A 13,528-nucleotide genomic window follows, 5' to 3' on the forward strand; every position below is an offset into this window, starting at 1 on the left:
GTGTGTGTGGGCATGTGTGTGTATGTGTGCATGTGTTTGTGTGTGCGCGCGTGTGTGTGTGCGTGTAGGCGTGTGTGTGCGCGTGTGGGCATGTATGTGTGTGTGTGTGTGTGTGTATGTGTGTGTGTGTGTGTGCTTGCACACGTGTGTGTGTGTGTATGTGTGTGTGTGTGTGTGTGGTCATGTGTGTGTGCATGTGTGTGTGTGTGTGTGTGCGCGCGTGTGTGTGTGTGCGTGTAGGCGTGTGTGTGCGCGTGTGGGCATGTATGTGTGTGTGTGTGTATGTGTGTGTGTGTGTGTGCTTGCACACGTGTGTGTGTGTGTATGTGTGTGTGTTTGTGTGGTCATATGTGTGTGCATGTGTGTGTGCCAGGTTTTGCAGAAGGCCTGTGTTTTTAGTGGTCAGGCTAGAGGTGTTTTCTCTTACCTGCATCCCAGTAACATGGGTGGACAGGAGTGTGTTATTACACCTGAATGCAAGACCTGCACACAGAAACTGACACTTTTCACTCCACATCACTCATTCAGCCACCAAGACAGAACTTTGGCAAATCATTTAATACGATTATAGAAATCTTCATCCTGAATCATCAACGCATTCGAGAACAAAAAAACTGTTTCCAAATGGCTGTTTTTCTAGTAACCATAAAATAAAGTTCCAAAGAATAAAAAGTGACCCATCGACAGACGCGTAGTGTCTTCTGTGTTCCAAAGAACCAGTCGCTATAGTGAACACTCGGAGTGGAAGACCTTTAAGTGCATAAAGATGAAATACTCAAGTGCGTAAACAAACCCAGCAGTTTAAATGAGAGGAGAGCCTGTTTCTCCAGCATATCAGAGTAGGAGCACTGATCTATGATTAGACTTGCATCCTGACCTTATCCTTTATGCGCTAAAGGCTAACCTGGACCAACGGTCCCAGTCCGAGATGCTTTATGAATACAGGCGTCGATGTGGAAGGTCCTGGGGTGACTAAGGCATTGAAGTCCAACAAATGTCTGCCCCCCAACAACCAATCACAGTTCAGCTGTGAATCAGCTGACTAAACCCAACCCTGAGGGGGGAAGAAAAGGATAAAAATACCCACTGAGGGGACAGAGTCTTTTACTGCTACACGCCTGGACGATCTGAGTGAAAGACTGCCATCTGGTGGACAGAATTACCAGTTCCAAAGAGGGGCTGTGCTGGAGGTCTGCAGAGACGTAATCCATCCCTCTCTTTCTCCATCCCTCTCCCCCGTATACATTTCTCTCTCCATTCCTGCCCCATCTGTTCATTCATCTCTCCCCTCTCTCCATCCCTCCCTCTATCTTCCTCCATTTTTCTCTCCATCTCTCCCCCTTTCTCCCTCTCCCTCTCCCCACCTCTCATCCCTCTCCCTCTCTCCCTCTCCCCACCTCTCATCCCTCTCCCTCTCCCCCTCTCCCTCCCCCCCTCCCCCCTTCAGTCCAGCGATATAGAATATGTCCACTTGTGAAAGCAGGCCTGCTTCTGTACAATCAGCTGCTTTAACTGGCCAATCGCATCACCTGACCTGGGGCTGGACTACGTTTAGGGTTACGACAAAACCCACTCTGGGTCTCCAGCACCAGGCACCTCATTTACAAAATGCTAACACCACCACCACCACCACCATCATCATCATCATCACCACCACCCACAGCACCACCATCATCATCAGAATCCCCACCACCATCATCATCATCAGGTTTGGGGTGGGGGGGTGGGGGGGGGGCTGGGGGCAGGTCAGACATTGAGGAAGGAGAAGGCAGAGCGTTGTTCTGGGGGGGCCGAGGGGGGCGGATCATGGGATGGGCGTGTCTCACTGGGGAGGTCTGTGTTTGAGTCGCTTTCCATGGCCACGGCCCTGTCCACCAGAGTGGGCGGGGCAACCCTGTCCGGCAGAGTGGGCGTGGCAGCCCTGTCTGGCAGAGTGGGCGGGGCAGCCCTGTCAGTCAGAGTGGGCGGGGCAGCCCTGTCAGTCAGAGTGGGCGTGGCAGCCCTGTCCGGCAGAGTGGGCGGGGCAGCCCCGTCAGTCAGAGTGGGCGTGGCAGCCCTGTCCGGCAGAGTGGGCGGGGCAGCCCTGTCAGTCAGAGTGGGCGGGGCAGCCCTGTCAGTCAGAGTGGGCGTGGCAGCCCTGTCAGTCAGAGTGGGCGGGGCAGCCCTGTCAGTCAGAGTGGGCGTGGCAGCCCTGTCCGGCAGAGTGGGCGTGGCAGCCCTGTCTGGCAGAGTGGGCGTGGCAGCCCTGTCAGTCAGCGTGGGCGTGGCGCTGGCACAGACAGGTTTGGGCCTCAGTAGCTGCATTCCGCTGAACAAAGATGGCCGAGTGTCCGTGTGGGTGTGCCAGTCTGAGGAAGACTCCGCCTGTCCCCCACCCTCCTCTTCACCATGGTAACGGACTGGCGTCTCCACGGTACTGCTCTCTGTGGTAACAGGCCCCCACCCCGCCTCTGACACTGACGGGGGGTCGACCTGGCGGGCGGGTTTGGGATTGGGAGCCCCACCCGGAGCTGAGCCCAGTGCAGGGCCCCCCCTGCTGGCAGCAGCGAGTGACACACCCCCGTCTGGGAGCTTGGAGGCAGAGTCCAGAGGGAGGGGCCCAGCCCCTGCCACGCCCGCTCGGGCCACGCCCACCTGGGTTCCCATCAGAGCCTCAAACTGCCTCAGGAGCTGGGAAAACACAGAGGTCAAAGGTCATAGGTCATAGGGCAGCTACACATGCCCTCTCTTTCCTCACTGTCTTGGGTTCTGATTCTTTTTAAAAAATGTAAGTTGATTGACTAGATATCAAAAACACATTTTCAGACCACAGGAAAGGGCTCTGGTAGAGGAAGGTGTTACTGTCGTCAGGGAAACAGGCAGCGTCTGATCTCTTCGGCAGGTGAGCTCACCTTGGTGGCCTTGTTGGCCGCTGGCCCCGGGGGGCCTTTGCTCAGGTGTCCCAGGTGCTTGTGGGTCACCCCAAATATGTGATCCAGAGACAGCAGGTCAGATGACATCAGACAGGCAATGGCAGAGAGCGCCCTCTGGTGGACAGAACAACAACATGTGAAAACTGCAGTTAGACCAAGTGTAACTTCTGCAGTAGTACTGGTGCAATGGAGGCAGGACTGTATCATTCGGACAGTGCGTGTGTGTGTAGGAGGCAGGACTGTACCATCTGGGCAGTGTGGGTATGTGTAAGTGGCAGGACTGTACCATTTGGGCAGTGTGGGTATGTGTAAGTGGCAGGACGGTACCAGTTTGGCAGTGTGTGTGTGTAAGTGGCAGGACTGTGGGTGTGGGATGCAGGACTGTACCATTTGGGCAGTGTGTGTGGGGTCCTGAAGCTTGCGACAGAGCAGTTCCACCACCACCTCACAGTTGAGTATGGAGCACCTGGGACAGAACAGATGCACTGTGGAAAAAACAGTTGCTAAGAAACAGCAGGCACACGCATGAGCTGCAGCAGGAAGGCGCCACACACTGACTCTTTGATGAAGCGCTGCACTTCCTCCCTGGACAGGAAGACCTTGGGGCCGTCAGTCAGGTTGTTGATAAGCATGGTCTCCTGGCAACAGTCTCCAAGGTGCATGGCTTCCACCCTACAGACACAGAAGGGCGGGGACAGGTGAGTGAAGGGGAGACAATCAGATACCACACCTGTGAACTAGACAGGCGGTTTGACATTACACATAGAGGTAGCCAAGTAGTCCGCCGCTCTACTAATGACTGAGAAAAAACTGCGACCAGACACACAGACACACTGCAAGATGCCCAGACCCAGTACACAGCCACTGAGAGGCACACTGTACACCACACACAGTACATCACACACACACACACACACCTCTGGCTCACACACAGTACATCACACACACACACACAGCTCAGGATGATTTCCTATCGCACAGCCCAGGCTTCTTTCCTATCGCACACAGCACAGTGTGATTTCCTATCACACAGCACAGGCTGCTTTCCTATCACACAGCACAGGCTGATTTCCAATCACACACAGCCCAGGCTGATTTTCAATCACACAGCACAGGCTGATTTCCAATCACACACAGCACAGGCTGATTTCCTATCACACAGCCCAGGCTGATTTTCAATCACACACAGCTCAGGCTGATTTTCAATCACACAGCACAGGCTGATTTCCTATCACACACAGCACAGGTTGATTTCCTATCACACACAGCCCAGGCTTATTTCCTATCGCACACAGCACAGTCTGATTTCCCCTCACACACAGCACAGGCTGATTTCCTCTCACACACAGCACAGTCTGATTTCTTATCACACACAGCACAGGCTAATTTCCTACCACCCAGCACAGGCTGATTTCTTATCACACACAGCACAGGCTGATTTCTTATCACACACAGTACAGGCTTATTTCCTATCGCACAGCCCAGGCTGATTTCCTATCCCACAGCTCAGGCTGACTTCCTACCACCCAGCTCAGGCTCACCGTTCCGACAGGTCACCGCTCTCCCGGCTGGCTCCAGACTGGCTGTCCGTCCCCGATGCCCGGCTGGCGTTGCCGTTCTCCTGAGAGGAATCATGGGAGCTGTGCCCGCTGTCAGTCTCCTCCCAGCCGCCGCCCACCTGGCCTGGACTCCGCTGCTCGGCTGTGGGGAGGGGAGGGGGCACCAGGGGGGCCTGTCAGAGTCAGCCCACCCCCCATGTACGCAGCCTACAGCTCACGATGATTCACCAATAGCTCAGTGATTTCTCACATATAACTCACCAATAGCTCAGTGATTTCTCACATATAACTCACCAATAGCTCAGTGATTTCTCACATATAACTCACCAATAGCTCAGTGATTTCTCACATATAACTCACCCATAGCTCAGTTATTTCTCACATATAACTCACCCATAGCTCAGTGATTTCTCACATATAACTCACCAATAGCTCCGTGATTTCTCACATATAACTCACCAATAGCTCAGTGATTTCTCACATATAACTCACCCATAGCTCAGTTATTTCTCACATATAACTCACCCATAGCTCAGTGATATCTCACATATAACTCATGACCCAAATTACAAGGCAAATTCGATCAGACTCCCCACAGTGCAGGTGTGTGAGCAGCAGGTGTTTGTGATCACCTTTGAGCCCATGAGAAGGCAGGTTGTAGGAGCATGCAGGCACTGCCACCTCCACGGCAGCAGAGGGTGCCATCACCGCACGATAGTGGTTGTCGTGGAGACGGATGCCCTGCTGTTCAGTGGGAGGGAGCACAGCGCTGGCCACCACCTCTGCAGCCTTCTGGATCCTGTCCAGCAGAGTGCCCCCACCTGCAGGGCAGGAAGTGACATCACACATAGCCCATGTGCCCCCCCCCCACCCCCACCACTGACAGGACAATCACACACACACACTCACACACACATGCACACACACACACACACCCTTGCACGCACACACACACACACACACACACATACATACACACACACACACACTCACTCACACGCACACTCACACACACGCACACACACACACACACACTCACTCACACTCACACTCACTCACACTCACACACACACACCCTCGCACACACACGCACACACACACATGCACACACAAACACACACACACACACTCACACACACGCACACGCACACACACACACTCACTCACACTCACTCACACTCACACACACATGCACACACAAACACATACACACACTCACACACACGCACACACACACACACACACACATACACACACTCGCTCACACTCACACTTACACTCACTCACACTCACACACACATTTGCGCATGCGCGAACACACACACACACACACACACACACAGACACACACTGTACCGGAGGTGTGTTTTCTGGGGCTATAACCGAATCCCTGCATGCCAGATCTGATCACAGACTCCGAGCCCATTCCTGCAGGACATCAAGACAGGAGCACTAAGTCAGAACATCACCTTACATTACCTTACACTACCTTATATTACCTTACATTATATCACATTACATTACACTACCTTACATTATATCACATTACATTACACTACCTTACATTACCTTACATTATATCACATTACATTACACTACCTTACACTACCTTACATTATATCACATTACATTACACTACCTTACATTATATCACATTACATTACACTACCTTACATTATATCACATTACATTACACTACCTTACATTATATCACATTACATTACACTACCTTACACTACCTTACATTACCTTACATTATATCACATTACATTACACTACCTTACATTACCTTACATTATATCACATTACCTTACACTACCTTACATTATATCACATTACATTACCTTACATTATATCACATTACATTACACTACCTTACATTATATCACATTACATTACATTACCTTACATTACATTACACTACCTTACACTACCTTACATTATATCACATTACATTACACTACCTTACATTATATCACATTACATTACACTACCTTACACTACCTTACATTATATCACATTACATTACACTAACTTACATTACCTTACATTATATCACATTACATTACACTACCTTACATTATATCACATTACATTACACTACCTTACATTACCTTACACTATATCACATGACATTACCTTACATTACATTACACTACCTTACATTATATCACATTACATTACACTACTGTACACTACCTTACATTACCTTACATTATATCACATTACATTACATTACCTTACATTACATTACATTACCTTACATTACATCACATTACATTACACTACCTTACATTACATTACCTTACATTCAATTACATTACACTACCTTACATTATATCACATTACATTACACTACCTTACATTACATCACATTACATTACACTACCTTACATTACATTACCTTACATTCAATTACATTACACTACCTAACATTACAATACATTCCATTACATTACATCACATTAAATTACACTACCTTACATTAAATTACATGACATTAAACTGTACATTACCTTACATTACATTACATCTATTTGACAGAGGCTTTTATCCAAAGTGACGTACAATAAGTGCGTACCGAAGGTCATTGGACAGCTACAAAGGTCCAGTAAGGTACAATAAGAACAGAACCCTGGGTCACTGAGTCAGGCACATGGATAGATCCCTCTCACTGCCAGACACACAGACACACGCACACATGCATTCACACTCGCACGCATGCACACACGTATGCATGCAAGCGCACACTCACACACGCACACACGTATGCATGCACGCGCACACTCACACACGCACGCACGTGCACACTCACTCACGCACACACGCACACACACACTCTTACCCAGGGCAGGGGGAGCAGTGCTGACCGGGGACAGGGCAGGTTGGGGTAACACTGTATCAGTAAAGAGCTGACAGGCCAGGTCCTGAAGGAGAGGCAGAACATTTATTATTAAACTACATTACAATCCCTTAGCAGGAGCAATTCACAGAAGTATTAAATATGAACTATTAATTACACTGCATGTTTCCTATTATCTTATAATGGGAAAATCACATTAATCATACAATGATATTTCCATTTAACAATTGTCAGTGTTACACACTGATCACTTACATATTACATAGTATTGGAAATTAATTAATCAGATTGACTGACTCGTCAAATGCTCTTATCCAGAGAAACCTCCAAGGCCTTCATGGGAAAACATGTAAATGCAAATAAAACGAATAACACAACACAGGTACAACACAGTATGTAACTCACTGAATATCAGTGCTCACACTCACCTGTGCTGCAGCTCGGACCTTCTGATACAGGGTGGTACCGTGGATGGGGTCAGGGGGGCCACTGTACACTGGGGGAGCACAGCCATGAGTCACAATCTACAGCACAGCCATGAGTCACAATCTACAGCACAGCCATGAGTCACAATCTACAGCACAGCCATGAGTCACAGTCTACAGCAACACAGCCATGAGGCACAGTCTACAGCACAGCCATGAGTCACAATCTACAGCACAGCCATGAGTCACAGTCTACAGCACAGCCATGAGTCACAGTCTACAGCACAGCCATGAGTCACAGTCTACAGCAGCACAGCCGTGAGTCACAATCTACATCAGCACAGCCATGAGTCACAATCTACAGCACAGCCATGAGTCACAGTCTACAGCACAGCCATGAGTCACAGTCTACAGCACAGCCATGAGTCACAGTCTACAGCAGCACAGCCATGAGTCACAGTCTACAGCACAGCCATGAGTCACAGTCTACAGCAGCACAGCCGTGAGTCACAGTCCATAGCAGCACAGCCATGAGTTACAGTCTACAGCACAGCCATGAGTCACAATCTACAGCACAGCCATGAGTCACAGTCTACAGCACAGCCATGAGTCACAGTCTACAGCAGCACAGCCATGAGTCATAATCTACAGCACAGCCAAGAGTCACAGTCCATAGCAGCACAGCCATGAGTCACAGTCTACAGCACAGCCATGAGTCACAGTCTACAGCAGCACAGCCATGAGTCACAGTCTACAGCAGCACAGCCATGAGTCATAATCTACAGCACAGCCAAGAGTCACAGTCCATAGCAGCACAGCCATGAGTCACAGTCTACAGCACAGCTGTGAGTCGCAGTCTACAGCAGCACAGCCATGAGTCGCAGTCTACAGCAGCACAGCCATGAGTCACAGTCTACAGCAGCACAGCCATGAGTCACAGTCCACAACAGCACAGACATGAGTCACAGTCTACAGCACAGCCATGAGTCACAGTCTACAGCACAGCTGTGAGTCACAGTCTACAGCACAGCCATGAGTCACAGTCTACAGCACAGCCATGAGTCACAGTCCACAGCAGCACAGCCATGAGTCACAGTCTACAGTAGCACAGCCATGAGTCACAATCTACAGCACAGCTGTGAGTCACAGTCTAGAGCACAGCTGTGAGTCACAGTCTACAGCACAGCCATGAGTCACAGTCTACAGCAGCACAGCCATGAGTCACAGTCTACAGCACAGCCATGAGTCACAGTCTAGAGCAAAGCTGTGAGTCGCAGTCTCACCTGTCACTTCCTGGATGAAGGTGGCATTCCGGCGCAGCTCAGTCAGGAAGTGGTGCGAACCGTGACCGCACAGGTGAAGCAGGATCTTCAGAACCTGGGGGGAAGGGAGAGGGAGAGAGAGGGGAGGGGAGAGGAAGGAGAGAGAGAGAAAGAGAGAGAGAGAAAAATGGGAGGGAGGGAGGGAGGGAGGGAGGGAGGGAGGGAGGGAGGGAGGGGAAGAGAAAAAAGTAAAAGAAAGATCGAGAGGGGGAGAGACAGAGAGAAAGTGACACAAAGCAGTCAATTACAAACTTAATTTTGACAGTCCAGTCCTCCCAATCATGCACCCCCTTCTCTGTATGGGTACAGTACAGACACACCCCTCCATACAGTACAGACCCATCCCCCCTTACAGTACAAACTCACCCCTCCATACAGTACAGACCCATCCCTTGTACAGTACAGACCTACCGCTCTGTACAGTACAGACCCTGTCCCCCTTACAGTACAGACCCACCCCTCCATACAGTACAGACCCATCCCTTGTACATTACAGACTCACCCCTTCGTACAGTACAGACCCATCCCTTGTACATTACAGACTCACCCCTTCGTACAGCACAGACCCACCCCTCTGTACAGTACAGACCCACCCCTCCATACAGTACAGACCCAGCCCCCCTTACAGTACAGACCCACCCCTCCATACAGTACAGACCCATCCCTTGTACATTACAGACTCACCCCTTAGTACAGTACAGACCCACCCCTCTGTACATTACAGACTCACCCCTTCGTACAGCACAGACCCACCCCTCTGTACAGTACAGACCCACCCCTCCATACAGTACAGACCCAACCCTCCGTACAGTACAGACCCAACCCTCTGTACATTACAGACTCACCCCTTCGTACAGTACAGACTCATGCCCCCTTACAGTACAGACCCACCCCTCTGTACAGTACAGACTCACCCCTTCGTACAGTACAGACTCACCCCTCCGTACAGTACAGACCCATCCCCCTTACAGTACAGACTCACCCCTCCGTACAGTACAGACCCACCCCTCCGTAAAGTACAGACCCACCCCTCCATACAGTACAGACCACCCGTCCCTACCTTCAGTTTGACATGGCATGAATCTCCCTGCAGACGGTCCAGCAGATACTCCAGCAAGCACTGGCACCACCCCACTGAGTCATGGGAAATTTCTGGTGTTGCAGGGGTGTAAAGGACACATAACAGGGTAACTTCCTAAAATGGACAGTACTTGGGAGACTGAAAAATAGTTCAGGTTTGTCCCCACGCAGTCTTCCAGCATTATGAGACTCACTAGAGTTTGTTCCCGCCTACATTGAGCCAATGCGGGCAGGCACGTCTGTAAACAACGGTTAGCTCCCTAACCGTTCTGTTGCACTGCCAAGTAAATCCACGCACAAGTTTACCCGTCACCCCGTAAATCAGAAAATTCAGTCTTATACTTCAATATGGCACTTATATACTATGATACAAAATTTTACATACGACCAGTCAGTGTTCAAGAGAAAAAGTAAAAGAGCCAGCTAATCATCCAAATAAATACATAATTAAACGAAGGAACAGCAAAAGGATACTGCCGATTTCTTCAAACAGGTAACCAGGGCAAGGTGTTTCGTCATCTGCTGTGGCTTTCATTAGAATGGGTACCTGGGAGTAAGACATGCTTTAGGCGCGGGGACATCTGATCGAGCACGCTCTTCCATCCGGAGGGGCATCATCTGCACCCACATTGCATTGTCTGACAGGGCTGCTAGCTCGCAGAGTAGGCTATGCGGCTCGTTACGTGGAGGCAGTGAGCGATGGCAGTTACCTAGCAATTTACCCACCACTCCACAATAAACAAGATTGTGATCGATGACCAAAGGCAAATAAATAAACGTGGCGAAGCTAACTTTATTCATGCTAATAGCTAAATCAGTTCATCGTGTTTACCTACGCTAACTAACATACAAGAAACAAAAACAACGAAATGTACACCCCAAAGTGCATAAAATCAGACTTTAACTAGCTTGTGCTTTCATAGGGGGAAGTCCCGTTCACACTGACTAGTTACGACAGAATGTGTACATTTTATTAGATACCAGGGTGTGGGGATAAAAACACATGCCGTCCGGACAGAGGACAGACCGAGAGGTGGACCAGTTTGCTTTGCATTAGCAGCTAAAACATGCACCGGAATATGCTGTGTGCCCACATATAAATGTTAACGTGAAAACAATACGTGTAATACACTGGGTCGAACGGCAGCCATGACATTAGATCATTCTGAATCTTACTTTCTGAAGGAAAGCCAGGCGCTCCATGAGGGTCGCCATGACACCGCATTCTCGGGACCAGCTGGTATGACGCACTATGAAGGGGCGGGAACAGATTTGACAGCTGTCTAACCAGACAGTAATGCCCAGACCCGTCTATGTGCCCATTGGTTCACTTTACGGAACTAGTTACACCTGCGAATCAGACGAAGGATAGTCATTTCCGGTTCTTAGAGCGACGTAGTTTTCAACCAACCAAGGGCGTTGTATAATATTTGAAGGCGGGCCCAGTATTGCCAAGGGTCAACAATATGGCGCTGCCCATTAAGTGGGAAGAAGGCGAAATCTAACCGTCTGCATCTGTCTGTTTATCAATTTTTTTTAAATGTCGGGGACGAACGTTTGGACTCGCAGTCGCGAGAGAATGCTGCGCTTCCCGGAGCTGTTCGCGCAGTGCAGCACAGAGGTGTGTGTTTGTTGTAAGCCATCATTGTTCAGAATTAACCCGGCCGTAGTTCCACAGTGAAAGTTACGTGTCCTGATTTTTGGTGCAGGCGGCGGCGTACGGGAAATGCGTCTCTGCCACGACCAAGAGCAAACAGGAGCTGCGAAGAGACCTCTGCGCCGCGGAGTTCAACGCCCTGAAGAGGTGTTTTGTGACCGCGGTCAGTGTCCTGGAGTGCTGCCAAATACGCAGTGTTTCCCCGGAGGGTCAGACACACAGCTGGTCTTTACAGCGCATTTGGTAGTGGTATCCGTTGTAGAAAATGGTATCACGTGTGATGGTATCCCTTTCAACAATTAGTTAACGAACTGTACCATGAATTTTATCTGGATAATTAGCTGAATGGCAGCTGAGGTTTCATATCATTTTCTTGTCTGATTATGAAACAGATTATGACTGTATGAATGTATTCTTGTATTAAGTGCCCTGCCTGATTTACTTAAGTTTTGTAAAATATGTTGAAAAATTATGTTCCAAATGCAGTGGCGTAGGATTCGTTTGAATATTGGGGGACACACATTAAGCTGGGGGTCCTCTCCCAGGAAACACTTAATTTACTGCATTCTGGTGAATTTTTATGCACCAATTTGTGCCTGTTCTGCATCAATTTATGGTGGAAATGCTTTCATGTTTTTATTGGGGGGACAAATGCACGTGTTCTAAATATTGAGGGGGACGTATCCCCTGCGCCCCCCCCCCCCCCCCCCCCCCCCCCCCGAAATCTACGCCTATGTCCACATTCAATGTGACGGTAGTTAGATTGAAAAAAGTACAATGAACAAGTTTAGCATTTTCAATGAACAAAGCATTTTCTTATATATTAGTGTTTCAAGTTGTGCTAGAAGCCCTGGTAAGATACTGCCGAAAACAGGAGACAGTGAGGGTCAGTCATGGGCGTGCTGATGGGTTTTTCTCTCTCTATCAGGCAAAGAAAGGTGGGAAGTAGATCTCTACTGTGGACCGAAGAGTGTTGGGCACGGACACCTGTCTCTTCCAATTTAAGAACAGAGGCGACATGGAATCTTCAAATCTCTGTGCGTTGCTTTGGGTTTGAGATCCAGACGAACAGGCAGCCAGCGTATGTTTCTGAATCCCTGTGCATTGCTTTGGGTTTGAGATCCAGACGAACAGGCAGCCAGCATATGGTTCTGAATCTGTGTGCGCACGTTCTGCGCTTGGAGGCTGGTGGCATTGCAAGACCTGGCAGACTTCAGCATTCTGAGGACTTTTGCATGTTTGGGACATGTTCGATTGGGGATAAACATATGCAACAAATCCTGCATAGCCTGAAGATTTGTTAAAAAAGGTGCAGTGTGTGGATGAACTGCCTTTAGGTTTTATTCATACGACTATATTAGACTTAGAAAAGCCATGTGGGTGTGTGAAATAAGCGTTGCTTAGAGGAGATTTGTGAACAGAACCTAAATAAATTGCTTTATAATTAGGGGCATCAGTTTGTCTTGATCATGTGACCTGCTGGCATTTAAACTTGTATTTCTGGTGTTATCCTCCAGGGGTCTCTGGCAATCTCGATACATCTCACTAGCTAGCTAGATATAGAGAAATCTGTCACATTGACACCCGAACATGTTCAGTTTTATACACTGGCTACAGCTAGCTAGAAATCTCTCTCTCTCTGCCTAGCTAGCAAGCTAGCGATCTCTTTATCTTTCTCACTAGCTGGTTAGGTAACTATCTTTCTCACCA

The 13,528-nt window shown here is 49.0% G+C and overlaps 2 protein-coding genes across 2 annotated transcripts; one reads left to right on the forward strand and one right to left on the reverse strand.

The window, feature by feature from the left end:
- Nucleotides 1-1,729: 1,729 nt before the first annotated feature.
- tepsin (TEPSIN adaptor related protein complex 4 accessory protein) lies at nt 1,730-11,541 on the reverse strand. The gene is made up of 13 exons (XM_035405413.1): nt 11,338-11,541; nt 10,636-10,708; nt 10,142-10,233; nt 9,043-9,136; nt 7,763-7,830; nt 7,317-7,398; nt 5,828-5,899; nt 5,104-5,292; nt 4,454-4,613; nt 3,471-3,584; nt 3,300-3,378; nt 2,892-3,026; nt 1,730-2,670 (listed from the first exon to the last, which is right to left on the reverse strand). Exons 1-13 carry the CDS (start codon nt 11,374-11,376, stop codon nt 1,747-1,749), a joined length of 2,121 nt encoding a protein of 706 aa, XP_035261304.1. The 5' UTR covers nt 11,377-11,541; the 3' UTR covers nt 1,730-1,746.
- Nucleotides 11,542-11,607: 66 nt separating this feature from the next.
- Nucleotides 11,608-13,268, forward strand: ndufaf8 (NADH:ubiquinone oxidoreductase complex assembly factor 8). Its single transcript, XM_035405420.1, has 3 exons — nt 11,608-11,782; nt 11,871-11,981; nt 12,747-13,268. Exons 1-3 carry the CDS (start codon nt 11,702-11,704, stop codon nt 12,765-12,767), a joined length of 213 nt encoding a protein of 70 aa, XP_035261311.1. The 5' UTR covers nt 11,608-11,701; the 3' UTR covers nt 12,768-13,268.
- The last annotated feature ends 260 nt before the right edge of the window (nt 13,269-13,528 follow it).

This window comes from Anguilla anguilla, chromosome 2, assembly GCF_013347855.1.
Source record: "Anguilla anguilla isolate fAngAng1 chromosome 2, fAngAng1.pri, whole genome shotgun sequence".
Taxonomy (NCBI): Eukaryota; Metazoa; Chordata; class Actinopteri; order Anguilliformes; family Anguillidae; genus Anguilla; species Anguilla anguilla.